A 26,298-nucleotide genomic window follows, 5' to 3' on the forward strand; every position below is an offset into this window, starting at 1 on the left:
GGTGCATTGGTTCGATCAAATGAGTCCATTTCTCTACCTGAAGACTTAGGCTAATTTTCGAGATATTCAGATATTCAGAATGGCTCAGGCATTACGACTGGGTCGTGACCTTGATGGTACAAGACCCAGTCTTTAGCTCGGTAAATACTGATTCTATTCACCCTGTGGCCATTCCTCTTCCAGCCCAGGAACAAACTATAAAACAGTCCTGGAAGTGCCCTTCTACTATGCCACCAATCTCTGAATGTTTAGAGGGGATGTATCGTTTGAAGGATTTGTCAGCAGGCTATCTATTTAAGCACCCGACACTGAATTCGTTGGTCATAGAAGCAGCGCAAGGCAAGGCCTGCAGGGCTCACTCATCACCCACTGATAAGGAGAGGAGATGACTGGATCTATTGGGGAGAAAACTTTACTCCTCCATGGCAATGGGTCTAAAAATATCCAATTATCATGCAGCAATGTCTGGATATCAGTTGCTGTTGTGGGACAAGGTTGGCTGTCTCCTAGAACATCTCCCTGAGGAGTAAAAACAACTGGGGCACCTGTTCCAAGCCAAGACTCTAAAATTACTGAGGCAACAAATTAATATGTCATGCCACCAAGTTGACTGTGACACAAAGGCACTTGTTGGATCCATTGCCTTGCGGTGCCATGCCTGGCTCCGATCCACTGGACTTCCACAAGAGACAAGGGCCCATATCAAGGACTTGCCCTTTGATGGACTGGGCTTATTCAATGCCAAAACTGACACTGATTGGATTCTGTACAGAGGGCCTGGACCACGGTGCAGCATATGGGTTTCTTGCCTCAACAGCCTCCTAAACAGAGACATTGGTACCAGAGCTCCTACAACCGGTATCAACTGCAGCAACCAGCAACCTCACAACAACATTGTCAGGAGCGCCCTTGCTGCCTTCTGAAATCCTCAAGTAGACAGAATCAACACACAGACGATAGGGCTCTTTTCCAAGGCTTTATTTCCATTCAAAATAATGACGCTTACAGATGCTAATTGTATGAGCCTAATGAGGGAAACTTAAGAGAGCTGCCTACTAGGGGTTTCTAGCCTTAGTGAATCAGTTGGTCTCCATTTGGAGGGTAAAAGTGGGAAACCTCTGAACTTAAGGGCTAGGAGGCAAAAGTCCACCCCTTTCCCATGGGGCATCGGGGCGCAGCTGTTAATATCACGCCAAGCGGGCTGAGTGCCTCCTCTCAGCACCCTCCGTCTCCCGCTTGTCCCTTCGCCGGTGCCTAGCGTCCCGAAGCTCCAGTTGTCCCTCCCCCTGCCTGCCAGGCTCGCTACCACTCTCAGGAATGTGAGCAGGGAGGGACTTCTGAACAGTGCGCGGGTTCTTCTCCCATGGTTTCTATCTCTTCCTCAGAATCAGAACTGCTTTGTGGCTCTATGGGCTCCAATCCAACCCTGACAAACACAGACCACAGCAGTCAAACTCAGGGAAGATCATTCCAGCCATCAAAACTGCGCAACTATCGCTGCAAGTCAGATTCTAAAAGCAAGCAACATTTTTTACTTGGCTGCCCCTCAACCCTCCAGTCATCTCCCTGTCTTCAGTACTCGCCTGACTCCATTCTATCCAAAGTGATGTCCGATCACAACGGACTCATGGGTGCACTCCATTGTTCAAGAGGGCTATAGGATCAAGTTTGATACCCTTCCTCATCTTGGTATCGTGAAAGTTACAGCCCCATCTCCCGTCCTCACCAAGAGGTCGAGACACTGCTACAGAAGGGCGCTATCATGCCAATACTGAGGATGCATCTTCAGGATGGTTTCTACTCCAGATATTTCATGGTACCAAAGAAGGATGCAGGTCTCCAACCGATCCTGGACTTTCGAGAACTCAATTTATACCTCAAGTTATACCTCTGCATGGTATCTCTGGCTTCAATCCTACCCCTTCTCAACTGAGGAGATTGGTTTGCCTCTATCGACCTCAAAGATGCCTACTTTCACATCGCCATAGTGGAACTGCACCAGTGTTACCTGTGCTTCACCATCAGTCCAGACACCTACCAGTTTTGGGTGCTCCCCTTCAGCCCGTCCAAAGCTCCAAGAGTATTTACCAAATGCATGGTGATGGTCTGCTCCCATATCAGACTACAAGGGGTTGAGATATACCTGTACATCGATGATTGGTTGTTGGTGGCGTCAACACAAAATTGTCTTTTGTGGTCAATAGAGGTGTCATGCAGTCTCCTCCAAAGTTTGGGACTTTGTATCAACATCAAAAAGGCTCATCTACAACCAATCCAGAGTATGCAGTTTATTAGGGTGCACCTAGACTCCAGGTCAGGTAGAGCATTCCTTCCTCTGGACTGACTGGAGAGACTGACTTCAGTGGCAGCAGAGCTACGTTGCTGCATGACTATCTCAGCACTAAAAGAGCAGTACCTGCTAGGCCTAATGGCTGTAACAACATAGGTGATCCAGCATGCTCGGCTGCATATGAGACTTCTTCAAAACTGGCTCATATGCAACTTCAGAACTGAGCAAGACACTCGCTGGACAAAGCTCCATCTCCCAAGTGGTGTAAAGTACTCCCTACAGTGGTGGACACTTCCAGGCAACCTGTCAAAGGGCGTGCCCTTCTTGCAGCCCTTGCCATCCTGAGTAGTGACTACAGACACCTCGCTCTTGGGATGGGGAGCTCATTGCTTGGATCTTACGGTCCATGGACAGTGGTCAGCCATGAAGGCAATGCACCACATCAGTCTCTTAGAGCTCAGAGTAGTACGGAAAGCCCTTCAGGAATTTGAACTAGATCTAGCAGGCAGACTAGTTCAGGCCATATTGGACAATACAACTGTCATTGTGTACTTGAGCAAGGAAGGAAACATGATATTACTCCCTGATGTTGGAGATTTTCCATTGGTGCCGACTTCGTCCGATCAGAGTGGCACAAAAAATTCTCAAGATCTGTTGTTGACATGACATTTAAACAGTCAATGCTAATGCTGTAAATATTCTAACAGGACATTTAGCATTCACCAATTCAATATGTACCAGACAAAGATGAGCATAGTTATTTAATGAGCACAAGCATTTTGAGCAATGTGAATGAAGGAACTGGGCTCCACAAACAGGAAAAATTTACTGCGAACTGCAACCTGCCAACATGAGAAAAGATCATGCACAGTTAAATGGCATCACTGTAGACTGAAGGAAGCCTAAATTCATTTGATTCAAACATCAAACCCTTGTTGTTCATCATTAGGTTTGGAAAATCTGCATCAGCTACTGTAAATATTTTCCTGTTGAACTTATTCCACAAAAGAAATGAAGCTTGACAACCAAAGTAACAATGAACCAATTACAAAGTGTCAAATAAATACCTTTGCTTCTGAAGGAGCAACATTCAGTAGGAGAAGAAAGATGGTAGAGGTTACTTGAAAGCAAGTTGGAAAGAAATTTAATGGGATGACTTCTGTACGTAGCACTACCAAAAGAGAGAGAAAAGAAGATATACAGGGAGTACTATCATATCACTTCGCTCCAGTGCCTCTTGTTTTGTTTCACATAGATGCACCTGTATTTTCAATTTATAAGTCAGTTTTCATGAGGACACTTAAAAGCAGAACTGACAGGAACCATCTTCCACAGACTGCATATTGGTTGATAGAAAGTCCCTTCTTCATGCCCTAGGTGAGCTTCCTCCAACATTTGGAGGCATCGCAAGATACATTATTGTAAAGCTGTTCAACATGGATGGTGATTATATGTCCACTGTTTTCTACAGAACAGTTACTCCATGAATAAAATATATTGAATGAGGCAGAAGAGCCAACATTAGCTGCTGTGACCAGAGTAGAAATTAGACAAACTTCTGATGAGCAGTGATAACTTCAAAGAGGCTCTGGTGCTGTTTCTAGTGAAAATATGAAAGTCTGATGATTACATAATTCTTGGTCCCAAGGTATTGGATGGAACCCTAAAACAAAAGTGTTATGTTTTCCATACCATGGGTGGTAGTATGCAATGCAGTGCAATGCAGTGCAATGAGGAGTCTCAATATGTGGATGAGACAGTGGTGTAGGAGAAGGGGTTCAGATTTGTTAGGCAGTGGGAACATTTTGGGACAAGCCAGGGCTGTGCAAGAGGGATGGGCTCCACTTGAACCAAAATGGAACCAGACTGCTGGTGCTAAACATTAAAAAGGTGTCAGAGCAGCTTTTAAACTGGACCCTGGGGATAGCCAATAGAGGCTGGGAAGCATCTGGTTCAGGTTGGATCATCCCTAGGAGATGAAGATGAAAATGTTTCCAATTGCCCAAATGGAGAAGGGGAGGAAATAGGATATGAATATAGGGTGAAACATGATAGCCAGTCAAAGACGCCTAAGTGCCATAGCAGAAGATGTACACACCAGAGACATCTGGGGAGGGACACCATGTAAAGGTGTTTCTATGCAAATGCTAGAAGCCGCTGAGCCAAAAGGAGAGAGTTGGAGTGCCCTGTTTTAAAAAAGAACCTAGATATAATGGGCATTATGGAAACTTGGTGGAATGGAGAGAACCAGTGGGATACAGTCATCTCTGGATTATAAACTCTATAAGAAGGACAGGGAAGGGTGTGCTGGAGGAGGTGTTGCTCTGTACATCAAAGAGGGCATGGTGTGAACAAGACTAGAAAACCTAAAAGGGGCAGACTCTTCCACAGAAGCACTGTGGGTGACAATACCAGAAGTGAGCAGTGAAGTGCTCAAGTTTGCTGATGACACTAAAGTATTTAGGGTGGTTAAGACAAAATGGGATTGTGAGGAGCTCCAAAAAGATATCTCCAAACTGGGAGAATGGCATCAAAATGCCAAATGTGGTTCAATGTAAGCAAGTGTAAAGTGACTAGGACAAAAAATCCCAACTTCAAGTTTAGCTGATGGGATCTGAGCTAGCGGTAACTGACCAAGAAAGAGATCTTGGGGCTGTGGTAGACAGTTCGATGAAAATGTTGATCCAGTGTGCAGCAGCTGTGAAAAAGGCAAACTCCATGTTAGGTCTATTTAAAACATGAATTGAAAATAAAACTGCCAAGACCATATGCTCCCAATACAAATCTATGGTGCAACCACAGTAAAATACTGTGTACAGTTCTGGTTGCTGCGCCTAAAAAAGGATATTGTAGAGTTAGAAAAAGTGCAGAAAAGGGCACCTAAAATGATCAAGGGGCTGAACCAACTCCCCTATGAGGGAAGGTTACAGCAGCTGGGATTGTTTAGCTTAGAAAAAAGGTGTGTGTTGGGGGGTGGCATAATAGAGGTGTACAGAATTATGCATGATGTGGAGGAAGTGGATAAGGAGACATTTTTCTCCCTGTCTCCTAAAGTAGTACCTGGGTCATCCCAAGAAGCTGATTGGAAGCTGATTGAGGACAGATAAAAGGAAGCTTCTTCACACAACTCATAGTTAAACTATGGAATTCACTACTACAGGATGTAGTGATGGCCACCACTTTGGATGGCTTCTAAAGGGGTTAGACAAATTCCTGGAAGAGAATTTTATTGTTAACATGGTTCATAATTTCAGAACTGATATGCATCGTTTCAGTTCAGTGCAGTGGAAATTGTTATGCCTCCAACCATATTAAAAATATGATGTAAGTATTTTGACACAGGCTCTTGGATTATTCAGTTTATGGTTCCACAGTTGGACAGGTTAGATTTCTCCTTTGTTTTTAAATGAAGTATTGCATTATTATTTATTCTTAATTAATTTACAGCATTTCTACCTGCTCCTCAACCAAAAAGGCTGGCAGAGTTGCTTACAGATCAGTAACAAGCAAGACAATATCTGCCCCCTAGGCTTACAATCAAAAAAGACACGAAAAGGGGAGGAGAAAGAAAAAAAACCAAACTCAGGCATGAGTTCTTAAAGCTGCAGAGTTCTTATAATGACCAGTTGGGATGCAAACAACACAGGGAAAGAGGCAGCCAAAAGGAGCTGGTCTTTCAGCAGAGCTGATAGAGTGGTTGCTGTAGGTGACAGTTTAGGAGAGCCAAAGGCAGCTGGTCTCTTAGCAGAATACTGTAGGGAGCAAGACTATTTTAGCTGTTTTGTGGTCTTTGCCAATCTAGAGGTTAAGGGGAGGCTCTACCTACCAGGAATGGTTTTAGCCATGTCTACTGGTCCCAGGACATAGGACATTACCAAGTGTTGAATGACTTCCATTCTATGAGAAGAACATATTTACCAGGTAATAATGTCCCTTTTTCTGAGCATTTCTTAATTCATACTTTCAGTCAATGCCTTGTTTGTATTAAAACAGCAGTTCAAACATGAAAACACAAGTTAAGCTACTGAGAGGTTTGCTACAGATTTTGTACCTTTATTTTAGACGTAGCAATATTACTATGAGCAAATGTGTAGGATTTGGTTTTGATACAGTGGTTATTTTAAAACTGATTTAGAATTCTATTTTTGTAGGTTACAGGATTTCCTATACAGATGCCATATCTAGATATACAGTCAATAACTGAAGCGGTTTATCAGACAGGAATTCATTCTTCAGAAGTCCCCAACATAGAATTTGCTCTCGCTGTGTATATTCATTCTTACCCAAATAACATGTTATCTCTCTGGATCTATTTAGTGTCTTTGGTCCGCCATCAGTAAGTAGTAATGACCCACAAACCTCTTCAGAATCAAGTATTCAATGAAACCATTAGACGCTTGCTGGTTGTGATGTCTGAATTTTCACTCAGTTATCAAAAGAAAGAGTTGAGATTCATGCTGTTTTTGCAGAAATTCTCTCTTAAATATTCCTGAGGTATTGTTTACTAGAAAGATGCAAAAATGCTGCTTACTCATTTATTAAACATCATTTATTTTATTAAAATAAAATTACATTTTATTTTTAGTTCCTGCAACAGTAAACAATGTTAAAACTATTAGTAGATTTTAAGAATTATTAGAAAATAAATGCTCTGCCCATATACATCTCTATATTGCAAGTTTATTGAATTTAGCCATATTAAAAATGGTTTATATTGTTGATGGATTCAAAACAGTTATTCATTAAAACAGTGGTTTAAAATCTTAAATCTGTTTGTTGATTTACCTTTACATACAGACAATAAAAGAAAAGCCAGATAAGAGATAAAAGGCTTTTCTACATCTTAGTGAATTCAAGTAGTTTGAAAAGGGAAGTAAGAGCTTACTTTTTATATGCTACTTATAAGGATCATTAATGCAGATTTGTGATAAAGAGTGGACTGCAGGATTGTCTTTCTTTTCTCACACCTTTGGTTAGCAAATTTTCCATCTTCTTCCCCACCCCATCCCTTCTACTTTAGCCAACATTTAACCCTAGTTCTCCCTCCCTCTCCTTCTCTCGGTCACTCACACACACACACACACACACCCCTGGGCATGCCCAGATCTGTGGATTAGACTGAATTCTAAAATCTAGGCTCTGAATACCCTGAGTTTTCTGTTAACCTCGCTGGGGAGAAGAAGCAGTCTTAATTACTTTAAGTTAATAAAGCTGTCTTTTGCACTGCTTTTTGTACCCTGGTGTTAACTTTGCTGGGGAAAAGTTCATATACTTTGTTGGGTGAAGGTTCATATACCCATTGTATATCAGGGGGTATTACGTGCTTAGCATGTCTAAGAGCATATAAGATTGATTGTTACTGCTGATCAAAGTTGTACAGATTTATGGAGCTCAGAGGGCAAGTTGTGTGTCGGGGAGAGAGATACAGCTTTAGTCCAACTATATTTCATTCCATCTTTTTTTCTTCTCCAGGTTTTTGTCTTGCACTAAGATAATTTCACTTATTCATGGCTGTGTCTAATGTAGTGCTATGGTTTAGCATTACATAAAAAGCCATGAGCTCTTGAATCCTCCTTCCCCTACAAGGAGATTGAAAGCCTTTGCTTCTTTTTTAAACTAATTTGTTTGAACCTGGACAAACTGTAGTTAGTCTTAACTATGGTTTAGGGCAGGGATGCACAATGTGCAGCCTCCCAAGGGTGCCTGACCCCTGCCTTGCCACCTCGCCAATTTCCTTACCACCTGTGCTCTTCACTCCCTTCCCCCAGAGAGCCTCATACAGACCACTCCTTGGCCGCTGCTGCTAACAGCTTGCCCTGTGTATGTGTATGTAGTATATGTCTTTATGATCCCCAGCCCCCGAGTCAGCATCACATGTGGCCCTCAGGGCTGAAAAGGTGCACTCTTGGTTTAGGTAAACAAACCAACTTCACACTGTGATTTACAGCCCTGGCTTGTTTCCTTCAAACCAGCTTTTCCTAAGCTGATGCCCTCCAAATGTTTTGTTTATTGTATGTATTTATTTGTGATATTTATACACCACTAAATATAATAAAATCCCTAAGCAGTTCACATATAAATATTAAAATCACATTTAAAATACAACATTAAAAACCATTCCAATTACAATAAGAGCAATATAAGGAGCAGTAAGATGGAGCAGCCTGATTAATTTAATTACAGCCCAGGGAAAGCCTGGGTGAACAAGTGTGTTTTCAGGAGGCATTTGAAACATGCCACACTTTCTGCCTCTTGAACTGCAGGAGCAGGGTTTTTCAAAGGGTGGGTGCTGCTACTGAGAAGGCCCACTGTTGGAGTATTACATGGTGACATTCTGTTAGTTTGGGAGTGACCAGTAAGGCATTCTCTGATGATCTTAAAGGTCGCCTGGCTATAGGTATCCTGGTTCCAAGTTGTTTCTGTGACAACATAACCGTGTATGTGGCTCAGTAGCTAATAGGCAGCCAGTGCAGTTCTTTTAACACAGATTTTATGTGAGCATAGCTGGGTATCCCAGTGAGCACCCTTGCTGCTGCATTCTGCGCTAGCTGCAGCTTCTGAACCAGACACAAGGGCAGCCCCGCACGGAGCGCATTGCAGTAGTCTAATCATGACATTTCCAGTGCATGGATCACTGTGGCTAGGCTATCCCTATTCAGGAACAGGCATAGTTAACGTAGCAGCCAAAGTTGGTAATGGGTGCTCCGAGGCACTGAGGTCACCTGGGCCTCCAGTGACAAAGATGGATCCAGGAGCACCCTCAAACTAAAGACCTGCTCCTTCAGAGGAAGTGCAACCCCATCCAGAACAGGCAAACAGCCCAATTCCCAGACTTGGGAAATGCCGACCCATAGGGTCTCTGTCTTTTCAGCTTCAGTTTATTAGCCTTCATCCGAAACATAACTGCATCTAAGCACCGGTTTGGAGCATGCACCACCTCTCCCAATTCAGATGTCACAGAGAAAAGGAGCTGGGTGTCATCAGTATACTGGTGACACCTTGCCCCAAATCTGATGACTGCTCTCAATGGTTTTTGACTATAACTGCCATCACAGAATCATAGAATCAGTGGGTGCCTTCGAGATCATCTAGTCCAACCCCCTGCTTAATAGAGGCTCTGTACTGTAAGGTGCAGCTACAGCATCCCTGACAGGCAGCCATCCAGCTTCTGCTTAAACACCTGCAACGAAGGAGAACCCATCTCCTCTTGGGGCAATCTGTTCCACTGCTGAACAGCTCCCACTGTTACAAAGTTTCTCCTAATGTTTAGCTTAAGTCTGCTTCCTTGCAATGGTTAGTTCTAGTCCTGCACTCTGAAAGCAACAGAGGACAAGTCTGCTCCATCTTCTGCATGACAACCCTTCAGATATTTGAAGACTGCTATCATATCTCCCCTTAATCTTCTTTTCTCCAGACTAAATATACTCAGCTCTTTCAACCATTGCTCATAGGACTTGGTTTCCAGACGCCTTACCAAGCTGGTTGCCCTTCTCTGGATGCACTCCAGTTTGTTAATGTCCTTCTTTAAATGGGGCACCTTGACCTTGACACAGCACTCCAAATGAGGCCTGACTGATGCAGAATAGAGTGGACTATTTTGTCCTGTGATATGGATGCTAAGCTTAAGTCAGCCCAAGATCGCATTAGCATTCTTTGCTCCTGCATTGGATTGCACTGCTGGCTCATATTCAGCTTGTGATTCATTAAGACACCTAGGTCCCTTTCACTGCTGCCAAGCCAGGTCTCCCCTGTCTTATATTTGTGTCTTTGATTTTTTGTACTTAAATGCAAGACTTTACATTTATCTCTGTTGAATGTCATCTTGTTAGATTTGGCCCAGTGTTCCAGCCTGTCTAGATCCTTCGAATCTTGATCCCATCTTCTATGGTGTTGGCTGTCCATCCTAGCTTCATGTCATCTGCAAATTTGACAAACAACTTCACTATACCCTCATCCAAGAAATGTATAAAAATGTTTTATAAATCCTTGACCGTTAGCCATGTTGGCTGGTCCTGATGAGAGTTGTAGTCTCAACACCTCTGGAGGGTAGAGTTTGGAGATGGCTGTCCTAAACCATACTTAAGATTAATCAAAGTTTAAAGTTCAGACATAATAATAAACCATGATTAATTGAAAATAGAAGCAAAAGCTTCTGATCTCCTCCTCAGGGCAGTGCTGGATGGGGGGAGAAGTCCAAGGCTCATGCAAGTAACACTAAACCGTAATTTGGCATTATGTCCAAACCAGGTAATTGAGTATATTCACTACCAATGCCAGGCATTTCAATATTGACGTCTGTATTACTAGTGCTCTTCATAACACACAGTAATGTGGATTACATTTAATATCAAGGAGTTTTCACTTTAAAAAATAGGTTAGCTACTGACTGTAGTTCCATGGATGAATAAGGGATTTCTCATCTCTCTGGTCTGCTTTATACTATATTCCAATTGTGATTCAATGGAGAATCTTGGTTTCTGAATGTTGTAGCATCCCTCAATTTGGAAAGACTGCATTAATGGTAGTTAATTGCATACACATCCTGATTTCTAGAGGCTATTGATATGACTGTTGGTGGTTTATTAGTAATCATTTGGAGTTAAACATGTTACTTGACACTGCCTGGGCTCTTCAGTTCAAATGATTCTTTTTCTTAATGTAAACGTAATGTTAGCCTAATAGCGAGCATGGAGACTTGCCACCCACACAGGGAGGACTACAACTATGCCTCCAAGATCTTGATGCTAAACCTGTACCACTTGCTGAGGATCACCTGAGGGAGGAGCTACCATGGCAACAGAGATCTTAGCGGACCAATGAAAAGTAGCCCTGCCCCCAAACCACCGAACATAGAGGCCAAGTGATTTGGGGATGGTTCCTCACTACATGGTGGGAGGAGGGCCTTTGTAAAAGCTGCATAAATTTAAGGAGATATTCAAGAGGTGAAGCATACATCAGAGTCAAGAGCTCTCACAGTTGTAGTAACAGGACACTGGAAAACAGGGTGAAGTAGCTGCTGTTTGCTAATTGAAGCCCTCAGCCTCTCTTTGTTCTAGGCATCTTTCCACTTGAGTGGTGGTCTAGGGACCACACTGACTCTGGGGAAGCCCATAAACTTTACATTAATGAGTTTCAGAAGCAAGTTCAGGATATCAATTTGCAAAGTCATTTTATATTGTATATAGCAAAGATATCCTCTGAAGTATTAGTAAGTTTACTTTAGGTCTGGTTCCTTGTGCTGTATGATTCAAATATTCTCTAGGACTATTGACAAAAGGGAAGTGGCATCATACAACTAATAAGTTTCAATAATTGGTTGGGGAATGTTCCATTTATACTGTAAGCGCTGTGCACTATTCCTACTACACAAGCATCTCGGGAGTGCATGGGCCAGACATTTCACTATTGACTTTTATATTATTAGTGATCTTCATAATACACAGAAATGTGTATATACTTTCATTGAATAAGGACTTTTCAATTATAAAAATAGGTTTTCATCAACATTGACTGTAGGTCCATAGATAAATAAGGGATTTCTTATCCCTTTGGTCTGCTTTATACTATATTCCAGATATGGTCTTGAGTTTCTGAATGTTAAAGCTACTAAAGTTACAGTTAGGAGGCACTCAGCAAGCACCTCCAAAAAGTTAGATTGAACCATGGACACCTGGCATTTAAAGGACTTCTCTTCTAAACCTATTTCCACATAACTCATCCTGAGTTTCTAAAACAAAAGGAAGTAAGCCAAGGTTACCCAATACTATTCCTTTCTACCAGCATATGTATACTTTGCCCACTCTTTATGTATCTACTTATATTAAAGTTAACTTAGGACAGGGGTGGGGACCCCTTTTTGGTCCAAGGGCTGAACTGGTTCTAGACAAGCACATTGGGGGTTACATGCCAGCAGTGGATGGGGCTACCACACTGCTGGCATGCAGCCCCAATGTGATTACTCAGTCTCCTATGCATACACTCATACCACCCCTCCCCCTACTGCGGTGAAGCTTTTAAAAAGCCACCATTGCTGCCAGTGGAGGCTCTTTACAACAGGGGAGTGGTAATTTTGTGGGGGTGGGGAGTTGCAGCATTGGGGAAGGTTAGGATGTCTAAGAAGGCATATAGCACACTGCATGCATCAACCAGGAAACTCATTTTCACTCTATGCCCCGCCCCCCATGCACAATTGTATATGGACTTTGCTCAACAACAAAAAAGGAAGTTTCCTATTACTTTATTTCTTTGAGTTTGGAGTGCCTATATATCGCTGAATTCTGAATAGTTAGAACTCAGCATTACCCTATAACCATTTGACTGTAGAGCCATGCTGATTTCAACAGTATTCCAGCATAAGGTCTATAGATGCAATTGTTCATAACCTTGTTCAGAAACATTTCCTGTCTCTCTTCCTCTTCTTCCCAGAAGAGGATGTCTCAGTGATTGTGTAAGAATACTGATTTTTTTTTTTGTTAGATACTTTTTAAAAGTACATGTCCTGCTTCATTTCCTCCCTCTTTTGTTAGAATTAGACTAAAATAGTCTGCTGGGATATATGCTGTGGCACTGAACTGATGACCTCCATTCATTTTATGTATTCAAATACACATACACACAGATTACTCAAAACTAGTTTTATTTTTAAAAGGAGTGCATGGCACTCATCCGGATTTCTTTGTCCTGATATTTCTCTCTCGTGATCATGACACACACATTTTAATTCCTGAAGTAGGATCTTCAAGTAGTGTGTGGATTCAGTGAAGGTTGACCAATCCCATTTTTTTTTTAAAAAAAACAACAACTGGAAGCGCTTGGCAGTGCATATTCTATTGTCAAAATAATGCTATAATGTCAAACTCAAAAGGCTAAATAAATAAACATAAAAACAAGAAAAAAACCCGGAAACCCAATAGCATGGAGCAGATCTTTTTTTTTCAGAATTAAGTCTAATGACTTAAATACAAATAAGATGTAGGGTTTGCTGTTTTATCTAGACAAATTACCCCTCCCCAATTCCAGTGTTAATTATTAGCTAATGTTTGAGTGAAAAGGCTTATAGTATAGATTCCTCTGATGTATTAGTAATTCTATGCTGCTGTCTCCCACACAGAGGATGAAACTGAAGCCGATACAAGAATTTTAGAAGCAACCTGCTGTTATTTCAAGTCATGGATCACCACAAGTCTGTACATTCAAAGTATTATTGAGGTAGTCAAACACTGAAGAGTTTTTTACATATAATACGAACTGAGATGAGTATATTTCCCTTTCAGATGCATTCTGCAATCCTTCATCGCCACATAAAATGAAACCCTCATTAATTACACCATATAGCAAGATCCCCCTCACTCCCATCCTTTTTTTCCTCTCAAGGAAGACATATAAGGTAAAACAAGGTAAATGGGTTTAGAAAAGAAGTAGCAAGTATATTACCTAGCATATAAAAGATGTTCTCAGAATGTTTTACTTCTCTCAAAAATGGCTATTTCTGTTAAAGAGACACTCTGAAAATATATTATGGTATAAAATAATTATCACTACAGAGGATTGCTTCTCCTCTAAATTAAAGAATATTTTCTTGCAGCATGTTCAGCTCTTGAAGAGCCTTTTAGATCAAGCAATGCCATTTTTCTCAAAATTGTGTTTTAGGATAGTCCCTTCGTCCCTGGGTTAAGTCTGTGTCATTAATGTCTATATTCATGTTCTCCACCCATTTCCCATATCCAGTCCTAATATTCCTTTGATATTCCCAGACCACAGGATGCAAGAACTACTTACACTTCCAACATCCATGAATTCCTTTTCATATCTACATCAGTTAGCAATTAACTCCTTAATGTTGTAGGCTAGAGAAGATTCTAATAAGAGTTCATCACCACCGATGTATCTTCTCCAGCTAAGTAATTCTGCTTCTGAAAGGAGCCGAGCATAGGAATTTAAAAGAGCTAGAGTCTATCACACTTCTGATAGTTACGTAATTAGCACCCTTAGTGTGCCTGACTGGTTCAAATAAAGGTATTTGAATCACTATTAATACAATAGTAGAAATAGGAAATGTAGCTGCCCTGGGAGAGCCTAATAACTTTCATTTCCCATGAATTCGGCAGCCATCGTGTACAAGGCTGTATTTCTTGTATTTAAATGTTACCCCCCACACTAGAAGTGGGAATTTATACAATGAAAATGTTAGAGCTTTTTGGACATAAATAGTTGGTTGCATAAACTGGGGCAAATCACAAATAATACTTCATCAGCCAAGGTACAAAGTGGGCTTCATTTAAAGATAGCACTCTTATTCTTCCCAGTTTCATTAGAAAGACAATTTTTGGATTAAGGGAGTAGTCTGGATGAGTATCTGAACTCCCTTTGGTATTTGCTATTGCAGTTACCCTGAGGAAGAGAACCCAAGATAACTACTTAAATGATATACAAGAGTATCACAGTAGTTTTTGATTCCCTGAGTTAGTATGACAATTTACCTCTAGTTTCAATAACGACAAAAGTACTTTAAAGTAGAAGACATATATAAAATGTCAAACCAACAGCATTATAACACAAAACCTGATCCACAGGCATGGATGGAGAATTTTGCTGCTGATTAAATTAAGATGCTCTCTCTTGTCTCCCATATGGCTCTCCACCTTTTAGGAAAGCACGGCACTTGGTGGACTTTAATGCTTTAGTGTCTTTTTCAATATTGCATGGAGGTGTGTAGAAGCAGTGGTCTCTTCAGAACCACATAGCACATTTTCCTCTTCATGGGAAGATGAACTTGAAGTCAGTGCAGCTATCCCTCACCATCGATTTTAAGGGTAAGTTTAAGTTGAGCACGCAGAACTTCCATGTGCCAGAAGTATTTTTTCTATCGTTCTGAAGTTATAACACCCTGCTAGTAGGTACGTTCTCATGTTTGCAAGTTCTGCAACTGAGCTACCTTTTGAAAAAACATGGTATGCAGCCATTTCCCTTTTGTTGAGAGGACAAATGATTACTGCCCTCTGTGTTATTTGACACTGATAACAAATAGGTTCTGCTACAGTTATCACCTCTCAAAGCAGGGAGTAATACAAGGATATCGTCCAGCAATCTGGTAGCTTTGGTTGTAGGAAACACTTAAACATGGCTTCACTTCTATGGGTACAGCTAGAGACATTCCAGCAGCAGTCTGTATATGACCCCGAGCTTGAATACCACCTTGTAAACCAGCTGGGCAAGTCTGCAGTGGGTAAGAGGATGTGTGACTGGATGACACAATCTGCTGACAGTTTTGTTGTGGTGCCGTGTGATACTGTAGAGGAGTCTGATGTGCTTGAACATACTGGGGTATGTGCTGCTGTGGAGGGTGAGTGGCTGTTTGAAATAAACTGTGCTGGGCAGCTTGAGAACTATGTTGTCCTTTTTGCTTGTTGGCTTCTTTGACATCGTTATCGTGGGCACTAGAATATAAAATTAAACTTATTTTATTCTCTGTTTTACACAGAGGCTGGAATCCACAACCTACCCACTCACATGTAGGCAGAAAACGCTTCCATGCATGCTATTTCTTCTGGCAGCAGCCCTTTGTGCCTGATGCAACAGCAATCTGGAAATCTGATTGCATACATGCACTTCTGCTGGAAGGAGGGGCTAAGGAAACACACACACTCACACGCAAGTAGACCACTGTCTGTAGTGCCTTAGATTCTGGCCCTAGTTTCAATTGAATAACAATATAATAGTGCCAGTATTCTGTTTCACTCACATGACATCATCTTAAAGACACATTTAACAAGCAATTTGCATGCTCATAAAACAATTGGATGCACTATTTTAAAATGAGTGCCAAAATTAAGCAGGTCTCTAAATCATAAGCGTATGAAAAGCACTTTAACTTTCTCTGAATTGCACTTTAATGCTGCAATCTTGTGCACTTTTGTTTCTAAGCATAATCCATTGAAATCAGTAGGACAAGCATGCAAGCAAAGAGGTTTATGATAACGGTGCTAAATGTATACATTTTAAGCTGATGAATCAAGAAGTGTTTGAATCAGGTGCCAACTTAATCATAACTCTAAAAATTTAATATAATTCCCCACTATCTAATGGGCATGAACGAAGCATAGGAGTTGAAATCCTTAGTCCTTATGTATTTGCTATCATTTTATGGGGTTATTATTTTAGACGTTAATGCTGCTTAATGTTTATGCTGCTGCTCTTCTGTTTTATTATAGTTTTTTTTCAGAAGTATCGTTTGTTATTGCTGGGTGTATTTCAGTAGAAAAGCAATTAATATTTAAACTGACTCCCTTCAGACAGGCACCATTCATGCAACGATTTCCATGGTGTTAAAGTCACCTTGAGCCAAATTTCCCCTGCAATTTTAATGCAGATCAAAAATCCACAGTGAAAAGTCTGTATACAAAATGGTTGTGTGAACCACTGACCAGTCAATTTCAAGCGGTGGATTGCAGACCAAAAACAACGGATACAGGTCAAGGCAGCATAAAAGGAAAATTCATATTTAGATGAGAAGCAGAAATCGTCAAGTGGATCCCAAGGAGGATACAATTATAATGAAAGTCCCCATATAATAATCAGGAATGGGTAGTATGTCTACCTTAGACAAATAGAGCTATGATGTTGAAATTTGTCGTGACTTGGATGAATTTGGGGGAGAAGAGGGGGGAAATTAGAGACAAAATTATGGAAATTACAGGGAAAGCATTCAAGGTTAAAAAGGATGAGAATCAAGAACACCAATACGACTGTCTGCTTCTTCAAAGCGGCTAGCCCAGTGATCACAGGGCAAAATAGAATCTGCATATGCGTTTAACATTCCGCCCTCCCCATTACATCCCTCATGTGGGTTGTTGTTAGAAACCACTATAAAATCCTTACACCAGTAGTCGTTCAATGCACGGCACCAGAAAGTCCCAGGAGTATGCAGTAAGACGATGGAGTCGTGCTGGCCATGTTGGAGAAAGACGCAAGATAATCCTTGAGGAAGCCACACACGCAGCAGCCACTAACGAAGGGGCATAATTTAAAAATGCATGATCTGGAGAGACATCGGAGGATCACGGTTAAGTCAAACACAGTATTAGCTGTGTAAGTAAGAAACTATGGGGTCTTTAGAACAAAGCCATTACAACGCACCTTGCAGGGATACTTCCAAAAAGTAGTCAGCATATTTTGCCATATACAACTTTGTCTTTTCCAAGCACACCATTGGCCATCCATCATGGAGATCAGACTCATGAACAGCAATGGAGAGATAATAGTCAATGAAGTGAGCAGCTGTTGGAAGGCAGAGGTTCCACTGAAAGGTTTCTAGTAACAGCAGCTCCATGTGCAGCAAGTTCTGTTTAGTTAGTACCAGGTTCATGTTAGTCATACAACCCAAGCTGTTTAGCTGTTCAAGTTTAGGCACACTGTCTTCCTTTTCTTCAAATTTACCTTGAAGGGAATGAGAAGGTGAAATACCATTACAGCATTAAGTACATGATAACACAAATTTTGTATGTTCTCATACAGGGAGGGTCATACTTCTAAAAGACAAGACTCAATGCTTTTTTTAAAAAACATTTGCTATAAAGGATTAGTAGATTGCCTCCATCTTCTGGAAAAAGTTACTACTGGAATTCCAGTGCACTCTGTTAGCGCCTCCAAGGGAAAAGCTGGAGAGGTGGCACAAAGCATAACCCAGAGATGGCAGTAGCACAACTGGGTTCATTTCATGCTAGCAACATACTCTTATCAATGATGATATGGGATACATACCTACCAAATCTATGGTGTGACCCTGAGTTTGTTTTAAAAATAAGCAAGTTTCTCATTTAGGGTTCAGCAGCATTGATTTTTGTTTTATGTTTCAACAAAGTTTGGTTTGGTTTGTTACTTCTGAAATACTTGCTAGGCGGCAAGTAATTGCTTTTTACTTGGGCTGCATAACATACTGAATGCCATGATATCCACAATAACCAGTTTTGGTCTCCATATTTTCAAGCACAGTTCAAGAGGGGATTCAGATATGGGCAGCTGTGTGATGCAATCTCTGAAATTTTGAGAAATTCCACTTTTTGCAAATGCCATAAGGCATACCTTGAAATTAGACAAAGCCTTTTGAGATAGCCACAACAACTTTGGCAGTAATTCTGCTCATAGTGATGCAATATTGGCACAGGACATGTGGATAAGAATGCAACTGGGCCTTCATGGAATAGCACTCACCAAGAAACTGCCTAGCTCCTGTGCAGCAATACCCTGTAGCATTTTGTGTGGCTGTAGAGCACATAATAGTTTGGAGAACTGAGCACCTTTAGCTGAGAAATGGGGGACATGGTAGCAGTTGCAAAATGCTGAATGAAAAGGCTGCCATGAAATAGACAAAAGGGAGAGAATACCACCAAGTAAAGGTCAAGCAGAAGTGCCTTCATCAAATGACATTTAGAAAACAGTTCTGATTCAAGTTAGATTTTGTGAGGACTGGGCTGTGAAAATACTTCCCAAGAAAGTTATAGACCGTTGGGGACCACTGTGGTCCAGTGGATAAAAATCCTGGACATGGTGGATCAGAATTAGACCTTACAATGCCTAGTTTAATGTCTGATTCCCAAGAAATCAAGAAGAAAGCCACTCACGTGCTACACTTAGTTAGCAATTTCAGTCTGCTAAACCTGTTGCTTTATACTTACTCGCTAAAAGCAAGCAGGAAAGAGCAACCACATGTAGTTGTTGAATGGATATGTCATAACGGTCCATAAAGAGGTCCAGTAGGTAAACAGCGAGGTGACGGGCAGCAGGACAGAGTCTGAAGCGATTGCTTACAATGGCAATCAAGTCTGCAAAATATCTTCTCAGATTTAACTGGGGAGATTGGCCTTTATAGGAGGGTAGCTTCAGCTCCTAAGTGGAGAATAATAGGTTGATTTTAAAAAATGGCATCCACCACTACATAGGCACTTACATTTCCTTAACCCTAGTCAATTTTGGTGCAAGACATTTTTAGGTTTTTAAGATCCTAAGGTTTACAGTTTATTCCATCTTCTTACAGATAAGAACTGATAGCCTCTGTAAAGAATATACAACAGTTGAAGGGATGTGGATGTTGACATTTATCTTTGTGCACAGTTGCTGCTTCTGCATGATCAGATACCACACCGCACTGGAGGTAATAGAAAAAGGAAACCAGGTGAGGCGGGCAAATGACACGGTTACTGCCAACACCAGCTCCATACATTCCTGGGGAATGGACATACTGAAGAGGGAAGTAACCACACCAACTGCTGATCTCATTTGCGCTCCCCATTTCAAACCTTACCTCTGTGGCATGGAACCCAACTCCACAGAAAAGCCAACCATACCATGGGTGCTTTCAGATGAGTTTTTTTCTAGTGCCACTGCCCCTTCAGATTGATTCAATTTTATGGGAGATCCAGATGATATCTTCTACTCATATCCTTCCTGTGTTTTCCCACTGCTTCTTTCATCTTTTTCCTTATGGGAGAAACATCCATTAAGAAGAAAAAGATGGAAGCACTGCACAATGCGTTCTGACTGGTAGCACTACAAGCCCTCTGTCTGGAACCACCCCATGTTGAATCATTATAAACACTGTCAGATCCAAAAAAAACCCCAACACTGTAAGGTACATAAAGCGTAGCTGTCATGATTTGAAGAAAGAACTAACCTAAAGGGAAAAATGAGGGAGCAATATTCCAGGGATAGAAGTATACAACTTAGCTGCAAAAGATAATTCCAGGTATTGATTTTACTAAGGTTAAAATATCATAAGGCACGACAGAGTTATACCAATATTCTGTTACCAAGGCGTAATGTGCCAATGCTTTGCCAATATCATGCATGAACAATGCTAACCAGGGGGCAGGAAGTTCCACAAGATCAAATACATGGGCATTTGGTGTTGCTAGCATTATAGTAAGCCACAAGGAGATTGTATCTACTTGTGGCCATCATGTGCTAGGGCACGAACGTTTGGGGCAACACTTACATTGTAAGACAAAGCCTAACATTTTAATGTGATTTTTATTTTCAAGAAGGTAGCCCCAAGTAAAGACTCTGAATTTACTATTTAGTATTATAGCCCTTTCCAGTGGTGGGTTAACTGTAATAGCAACTGCTTTGGTGACCTGCTTTAGGATGAACAATAAGCTACGTTAAATACATAGCATGCAGCTGATCCTCACCATTTTGCTTACTTTAGTGTAGACGCATGGGGGCCTGATCCAGATCAGGGCCACCATACACAGGTAGAGGAAGTTTAAACCTTCCTACCCAGCTACTCCCCCGTCCCCACTGGCTCTCCTACAACCACGGGGACTAAAAAACAACAACTCCATTGTGCTGATGGCATTCTCCCCACTTTTTTTTTTAAACTTCTAGTGGTAAGTGTGGGAATTTGGGGGTGGGAGTGGCTAGGTGGAAAGGTTTAAACCTCAACCTACACATGGTGATCCGGATCGGGCCATCATATGCTTACACTAAGATAAACAAAATGGTGAGGATCAGGTGTACACTGCTTATTTAAAGTACCATGTAGTTTTAACCCTCAAAATAATCAACAAGACATCTCAGTGTCATGGATTAAAACACACACACACAAATCACTTCCATTGAAGAAAGGGGAAATCTATAATCAATCAATAAGTAATACCCCCAAACAACTGTATGGATTTAACAAAGAATGTTTTACTGTAGAAAAAATTAGCATTTCAGGATTGCCATTGGGTTTATTTACTTGGCTTGACTCACTAAACTAACTTTCTTAGTTTATGTTAAGATCAACAAGGCCTTTAAAGCTGGTGGGAGGCAGAAACTGTAAATACTCAAGAGTTCGATTACAAACCACCTGCTTAAAACAGCTTTCATGAAAGTTTAGTTTCAGTAAGATTGACACTTCAAACTGTCTATAGGTTTAAATGGGGTAAGTGCAAATTTGGTGGATTTTCTATCAACACATATTTTGATGGTTTCTAAACTATTTTGGAAGTTGCAACCTTTAAAGACTGCAATCTTAAGCATGCTAACAAGTTCTGCTGATTTAATTGGGCTTGCTTCTGAGTAAACATGCTTAGGGTAAATCTAAAAGTTGCACATTTTCTCTTTCTCAAAAGGAAACTAACCATAGTCTTAAATCCATTCATATACATTTTCAGATGTTTATCTGCCATTATTAAACATCACCAGACACTTATAGCAGTGATAACTGCTGAGAGAGCATTTGTTTAACCAGAGGCAACTACATATCAGAAGCTTAAGAAATAGGTGGCAAATGTTTACACAGTTAAGAGAATTGAATTAACAGTATGGCATATTAACTGGTAATTCCAGTAGAGTTGCTGTCATTCCTCTGGCTGGGTTTATGCTAAAAGTTGCATGAAAAGCAGAAAACTAAGGCATCATTTCTCTTAACTACACCATAGTGATGAAAAGCTGCACCTGGTGAATATCCCTTGAATATGTCTTGAAAAACACAGGTCCTGTCAGAAACAGGACTCCAAACATTTATAAGATGGTTGAAATCAACAGTATAAGCAAAAACAATATTTTTTAAATCCCCTTAAGCACTGGTTGAATTTGGCCACTTCTGTGGACTTTTGCTAAGCAACAAATGTTAATTGTTTTCACCCACACGGTTGAATAACTGGGCTGCATGTTTACTGTAGTCTGCCTCCAGGGAAAAGACAAAGAGACCTAAATGGGGCCAGCAATTTCCGACTAGGATCTATAGCATTAGCCAGCTGCCTTAATGGTCCTTTAACAACTATGACCCAGCCTCTCACAGTTGTTGCTGTGGCACAGCAACCCACTATCACATTTCCATCATTCTTTGAGCCACATTCCCATGAAACAGTTTAAACCGTCTGATCCACCCATAAGGAGATGCCGCCCTGGGTGAATTTGTTGTTGTGGCAGCCACCACCATTTTGAATATTCAGGGCATGGTGGGGGGTGCCACAGCTTCTCGTTATGCGTGAACCTGGTGAGGGTGGGTTGCTGGGGTGGTTGACAAACCACCCACACCCTTAAAACAGCCCACGGGGTCTGCGTGGCTTGTCAACCACCCCAGCAACCCACCCTTGCCAGGTTCACACGTAGAGAAACTGCAGTGGTGGGCATTGGCAACCTGGTGCCCATGGGCACTGCAACCCACCCTGGCTAATAAGGTCTGAAGCTTACACTGGGCTCAGCAAGCTTCAGGGCAAGTCATTAGAGGTTGCCCTGATGGAATGTTTCAAATAAAGAAGGCTCTTTCACATTGGAATCTCCTTAAGTACCAAGTAGTTTGAACTGGGAATGTGCCACTTTGGGGGTAGGAGAAGACCGAAACCCCGTTTCTCACAAGCCCTGAATGGCCAGAGATAAATGAAACAGATTTTAAAAAGTGACTCTTTGAGGAGGAGTTTAATTTAAATGTGCCCTTACATTGAGGAGATAAAACTGATCAGATGGAAGAAGAGAAGTTTAAATGAACTCTTTAAAGGTGGCATATTCACCTTCTCTTACTTCTACAGGTGCTGGAAAGCACTTTACATAAAATAGTTATTCAGCCACCCTCCAGTCCCTCAGAAGGAACATTTCAGACTCTTTTAATAAAAGCAACAATTCTAGTTTTAAATGCTCCCAAAGGTACATATGTCAAGCAGCCACCATGCCTCAGAATACACAACAACTAAACTCAGATTTGTGAGATCTTGTTCAAGTTGCATCTCTGCTATAGACAAATTATGTAGCTTTGGACAAGTCACCTGTACAGCCTGGGATGTTTACTTAGGCCCCAATCCAGAAGAGAATGGTTCAGGCTGATGTTAAGCAAGAGATAGGCACACCCAAATACACTAGCCTGGATTGGAACTTTTCTTCTGTGAGAGTTTTCATTCATGGCCTCCCTGCTCCCCCAGATCTCCTCCTGGGAGTTGGGTGACCCTTGGGAATGGTGTGAGGAGCGGCAGACAGAGGGGGAGTTGGCAGAATTGCCCCTGTCTCTTACATGAGTACAGCAATTTAGGATCCAAGCCACTGAAATCAATGGGATTTGATGAACCTAACTATAAGATTCCAGCTTTATGGTAGAATCCTATGTATGTCTTCTCAGAAGACCCACTGAGTTTAGTGAGACTTACTGCTAGGTACCTAGGACTGCAGCTAGGCAAGTTATCACAAAACTTGGGGGAGCCGGTGTAATGGCTAGAGTGTTGGACTGGGAGTTGGGAGATCCAGGTTCTAGTCCCCACTCAGCCACGGAAGCTCATTGGGTGACTTTGGGCCAGTCACAGGCTCTCAGCCCAACCTACCTCACAGGGTTGTTGTTGTGAGGATAAAATGGAGAGGAGGATTATGTATGCCACTTTGGGTTCCTCAGGGAGGAAAAAAGCGGGATATAAATGTAATAAATAAATAAAACTTAAGCGCCATGAAGTTTCAGTGGCCAACTAACTTTCACTAAGTAAGGGTGCAAGCCTGCACGTGTTTAGACAGAAGAAAGTCCTTCAACTCTCAGCATGCCCCAGCTGCCATTGCTGGCTGGGGCTTGTAGGACTTTTCCGTCTAAACGTGCATAGGATTGTGTCCTACGGACCCTAGGAATGAGCCCCACCAAATTCAGTGAGACTCACTTCCTAGTAAAGGGCACTCAAGACTAGTCTCTGCCTTGGTTTCCTCATCACAAATTCGCACATTGATTTAACTCATGAGTCTGTTGTTAGAGTGAAGACAAGAAAAGTCTATAAAAATCAATCTGGAAACTAAGAGCTCTAAAAAAAAAATAAAAATAGAAATCTATCACAGAGCACAGTCTTTCTGCAAACTATAAACGGCTTGGGACAAAAAGAGCTGAGACCCGCCTTGCCCTTTGATGTGCCCAGTGCGGGGCGGGGGTGGGAGACGAGGAGAGAAAGAGCTCAGGCAGCTGTTTCCTCCCTTCCACCCACCGAAAGGCCAGAAGCTCAAACTGTCACTCAAACCGAGGCAACGCCGGGTACCGGGGGCCCCGATCCACCTTCACCCGACCGCAGAGGCCCGCTGAGCTGAAGGTGGGAGTCCAAGCGGGAAAGGCGACGCTCGCGGATCGTGCGTGCTCCCCCCGCGCCGAGGTACCTTGTAGCGAAGCGCTTGGTGGATGTCGGCAGCCAGCTGTCCTTTCCACCACTGCCCTTCTAGCTCCATGGGACGGGGTGAGGCAGCAGGGAATCAGCAGGGGGCGGCGGCGGCGGCACCGAAGCCTGCACAGGAAAGGACGGAAGCGGCGCTCGCTCAGAACAGCTCATCGCCCGGCCGGCTTAAGCCTCTCCGGCGGCGGCAACCACGACGGGACGCAGCCGTTTTCGTTTTCTCTCGCCGCCGCCGCTTGCACTCAATTAAAAGCAATCAGTGGTCCCCCCCCCCCCCAACTGAACTCCGAGATCCCTCCTCGCCAGCGACGGAGGCCGGCGGAGCTGTTCTTCGGGGCCGCACAGCTGATACCACTCACTGCATTTTAAGAAGGAGGGGGGCGGCGGAGGGGCCGGGCATGGAGACGGGGCTGGGGGGGCCGGGCAGGCGGCGGGGGGGCCGGGCACGGAGACGGGGCTGGGGGGGCCGGGCGGCTGCTCTTTTGCGGAGAGGGGGCTGAGAACGCAGTATCGATCTCACGTCGGTGATTTCCCCGGTGGGGCCGAAGGAGCTTGAGATCTAATGAAGGGAGCCCGCCCCTCCCGGGAACCGAGGATCAGACGCGGGGGAGGGCCTCTTGCCAAGGGCTCCCAGATCGACCCACGCAAGGGGCGCAGGAGCGGGCGAGCGGCGGTCGCCTCCCGCCAGCCCGTCCCCCAGCGACAGCCAACTTCTCCTCCTTGCGGCAGCGGGGGCAGAAAGCGAGCGCCGAAGCGCAGCTTGGGCGCCAGATGAGGCCACAACAAAGGGGCTGACACGCTTCCTCCGCCTGGGGGTAGCCTCCGGACGATCACTTCTCCTCCGCCCCCCACGCCTCCTCCGCACTTACCCGGAGTTTGCAGCTCCACTCCTAATTCACAGCCCCCGGGCCAGGAGATCCGACGCGGGCATCTCTCCGGGCATCCCTCGGTCAAAGGCAGGAGGGCAGCATCGGCGCCGCGCGAGAGGAGCTCAGCTCTGCCATCGCCGGCGGGCTGAGCGGCGGCGGCGGCGGCGGCCGCAGCAGCAGCAGCAGCAGCTCCTTTCGTCCATTGTTAAAGGGCTCAGCGAGCGACTCTGTATACAAAGACAGGGGGCCAGACACACGCGGCCGCGCCTCTGCCAATCTGCTCTCGCCTTACAACTCCGCGCGAGCCGTGCTCTCCAATCAGCGCTCAGCACCCAGAAGGGCGCCCCCTCCATTCAACCCCGCGGCTGCCATATGTGAGGGAGTTTTGGGCCAATTGCGTTGCCGTAGCCGCTCAGGCTTTAAAAAAAAGCACCAAAAAAACGGCGGAGGAAAGGGGAGTCACGTGGTCGGGGTTCGCGCAAGTGGTTTTAGGTGTGCTCGGCGAAAGGCGTCAGTCTGGCTTTCTTTTTTTTTAATTAATTAATTAATTTGTAAGGGGGGATTTTTAAGTGAGGCGGGCATGGCCTTTTTCTGCGCTTGCGCGCTATATTGCATGGGTCTGGGTTCTGAACGAGCTATGTGCGGAATATGCGTATTATCAGGCGTACATCACTTTGGGAACAGTGATAAAGCGAAGGCGAAGAAGAAGCAGCTGCAGCAGCCGGATAGTATAAGGGAATGGCGATGAGAGCAAGGGGCAGACCGTGTTGCGGCGGTCGTGTTGATCGAGGCGAGGGTTGCCTAATGGCCTTGCCCTTTAAGCTCTGGCAGTTGGGAATGACCTGATGGAAACACCCGCCCCCCACCCTTGCGAAACACTTCATGGCGACTCATTCTTTCTAAATAAGCTTTATTTGTGTAGCATGTAGTGTTTTGCTTAACTACCCAGTGAATTTATACCATGGAAATAGTTAATCTCTAGAACTCATCAACAAAACGCCGTGCAACTCAACGCAAAGCATGTTTAATG

The 26,298-nt window shown here is 43.1% G+C and overlaps 2 protein-coding genes across 5 annotated transcripts in view; one reads left to right on the top strand and one right to left on the bottom strand.

Annotated features, from left to right (window-relative positions):
- CC2D2B (coiled-coil and C2 domain containing 2B) overlaps positions 1–7,055 on the top strand; it is a 115,324-nt gene extending 108,269 nt beyond the window's left edge. Inside the window, exon 37 of the mRNA XM_084845902.1 lies at positions 6,442–7,055. Coding sequence (XP_084702028.1) covers positions 6,442–6,630 — 189 coding nt within the window. The 3' untranslated portion in view covers positions 6,631–7,055. The remainder of the gene's footprint in view (positions 1–6,441) is intronic.
- A 2,719-nt stretch (positions 7,056–9,774) lies between these two features.
- On the bottom strand, positions 9,775–25,547 carry CCNJ (cyclin J). Of its 4 annotated transcripts, none has more exons than XM_084845906.1 (6): positions 25,269–25,539; positions 24,386–24,510; positions 18,964–19,174; positions 17,426–17,725; positions 17,168–17,294; positions 9,775–15,726 (listed from the first exon to the last, which is right to left on the bottom strand). In XM_084845906.1, exons 2-6 carry the CDS (start codon positions 24,452–24,454, stop codon positions 15,333–15,335), a joined length of 1,101 nt encoding a protein of 366 aa, XP_084702032.1. In that variant the 5' UTR covers positions 24,455–24,510; positions 25,269–25,539; the 3' UTR covers positions 9,775–15,332. The 4 variants fall into 4 exon arrangements, with proteins under 4 accessions (XP_084702032.1, XP_084702030.1, XP_084702033.1 ...); XM_084845904.1 differs by having other exon boundaries at positions 17,168–17,327; XM_084845907.1 differs by lacking the exon at positions 24,386–24,510 and having other exon boundaries at positions 17,168–17,327; positions 25,269–25,547.
- Positions 25,548–26,298: the final 751 nt, after the last annotated feature.

Source organism: Heloderma suspectum, chromosome 3 (genome assembly GCF_057233095.1).
Source record: "Heloderma suspectum isolate Gila_16-S chromosome 3, 16-S_ref, whole genome shotgun sequence".
Lineage (NCBI taxonomy): Eukaryota > Metazoa > Chordata > Lepidosauria > Squamata > Helodermatidae > Heloderma > Heloderma suspectum.

Excerpts from the sequence above, each read along its gene's own strand:
- CCNJ (XM_084845904.1), bottom strand. The coding sequence starts at position 24,454 with ATGGAGCTAGAAGGGCAGTGGTGGAAAGGACAGCTGGCTGCCGACATC. Across the intron at positions 17,726-18,963 it reads TTCCTGCTTGCTTTTAGCGA|GTAAATTTGAAGAAAAGGAA; the intron begins GTAAGTATAAAG and ends ATTCCCTTCAAG. Across the intron at positions 15,727-17,167 it reads TGCATTGAACGACTACTGGT|TGCCCACGATAACGATGTCA; the intron begins GTAAGGATTTTA and ends TTTATATTCTAG.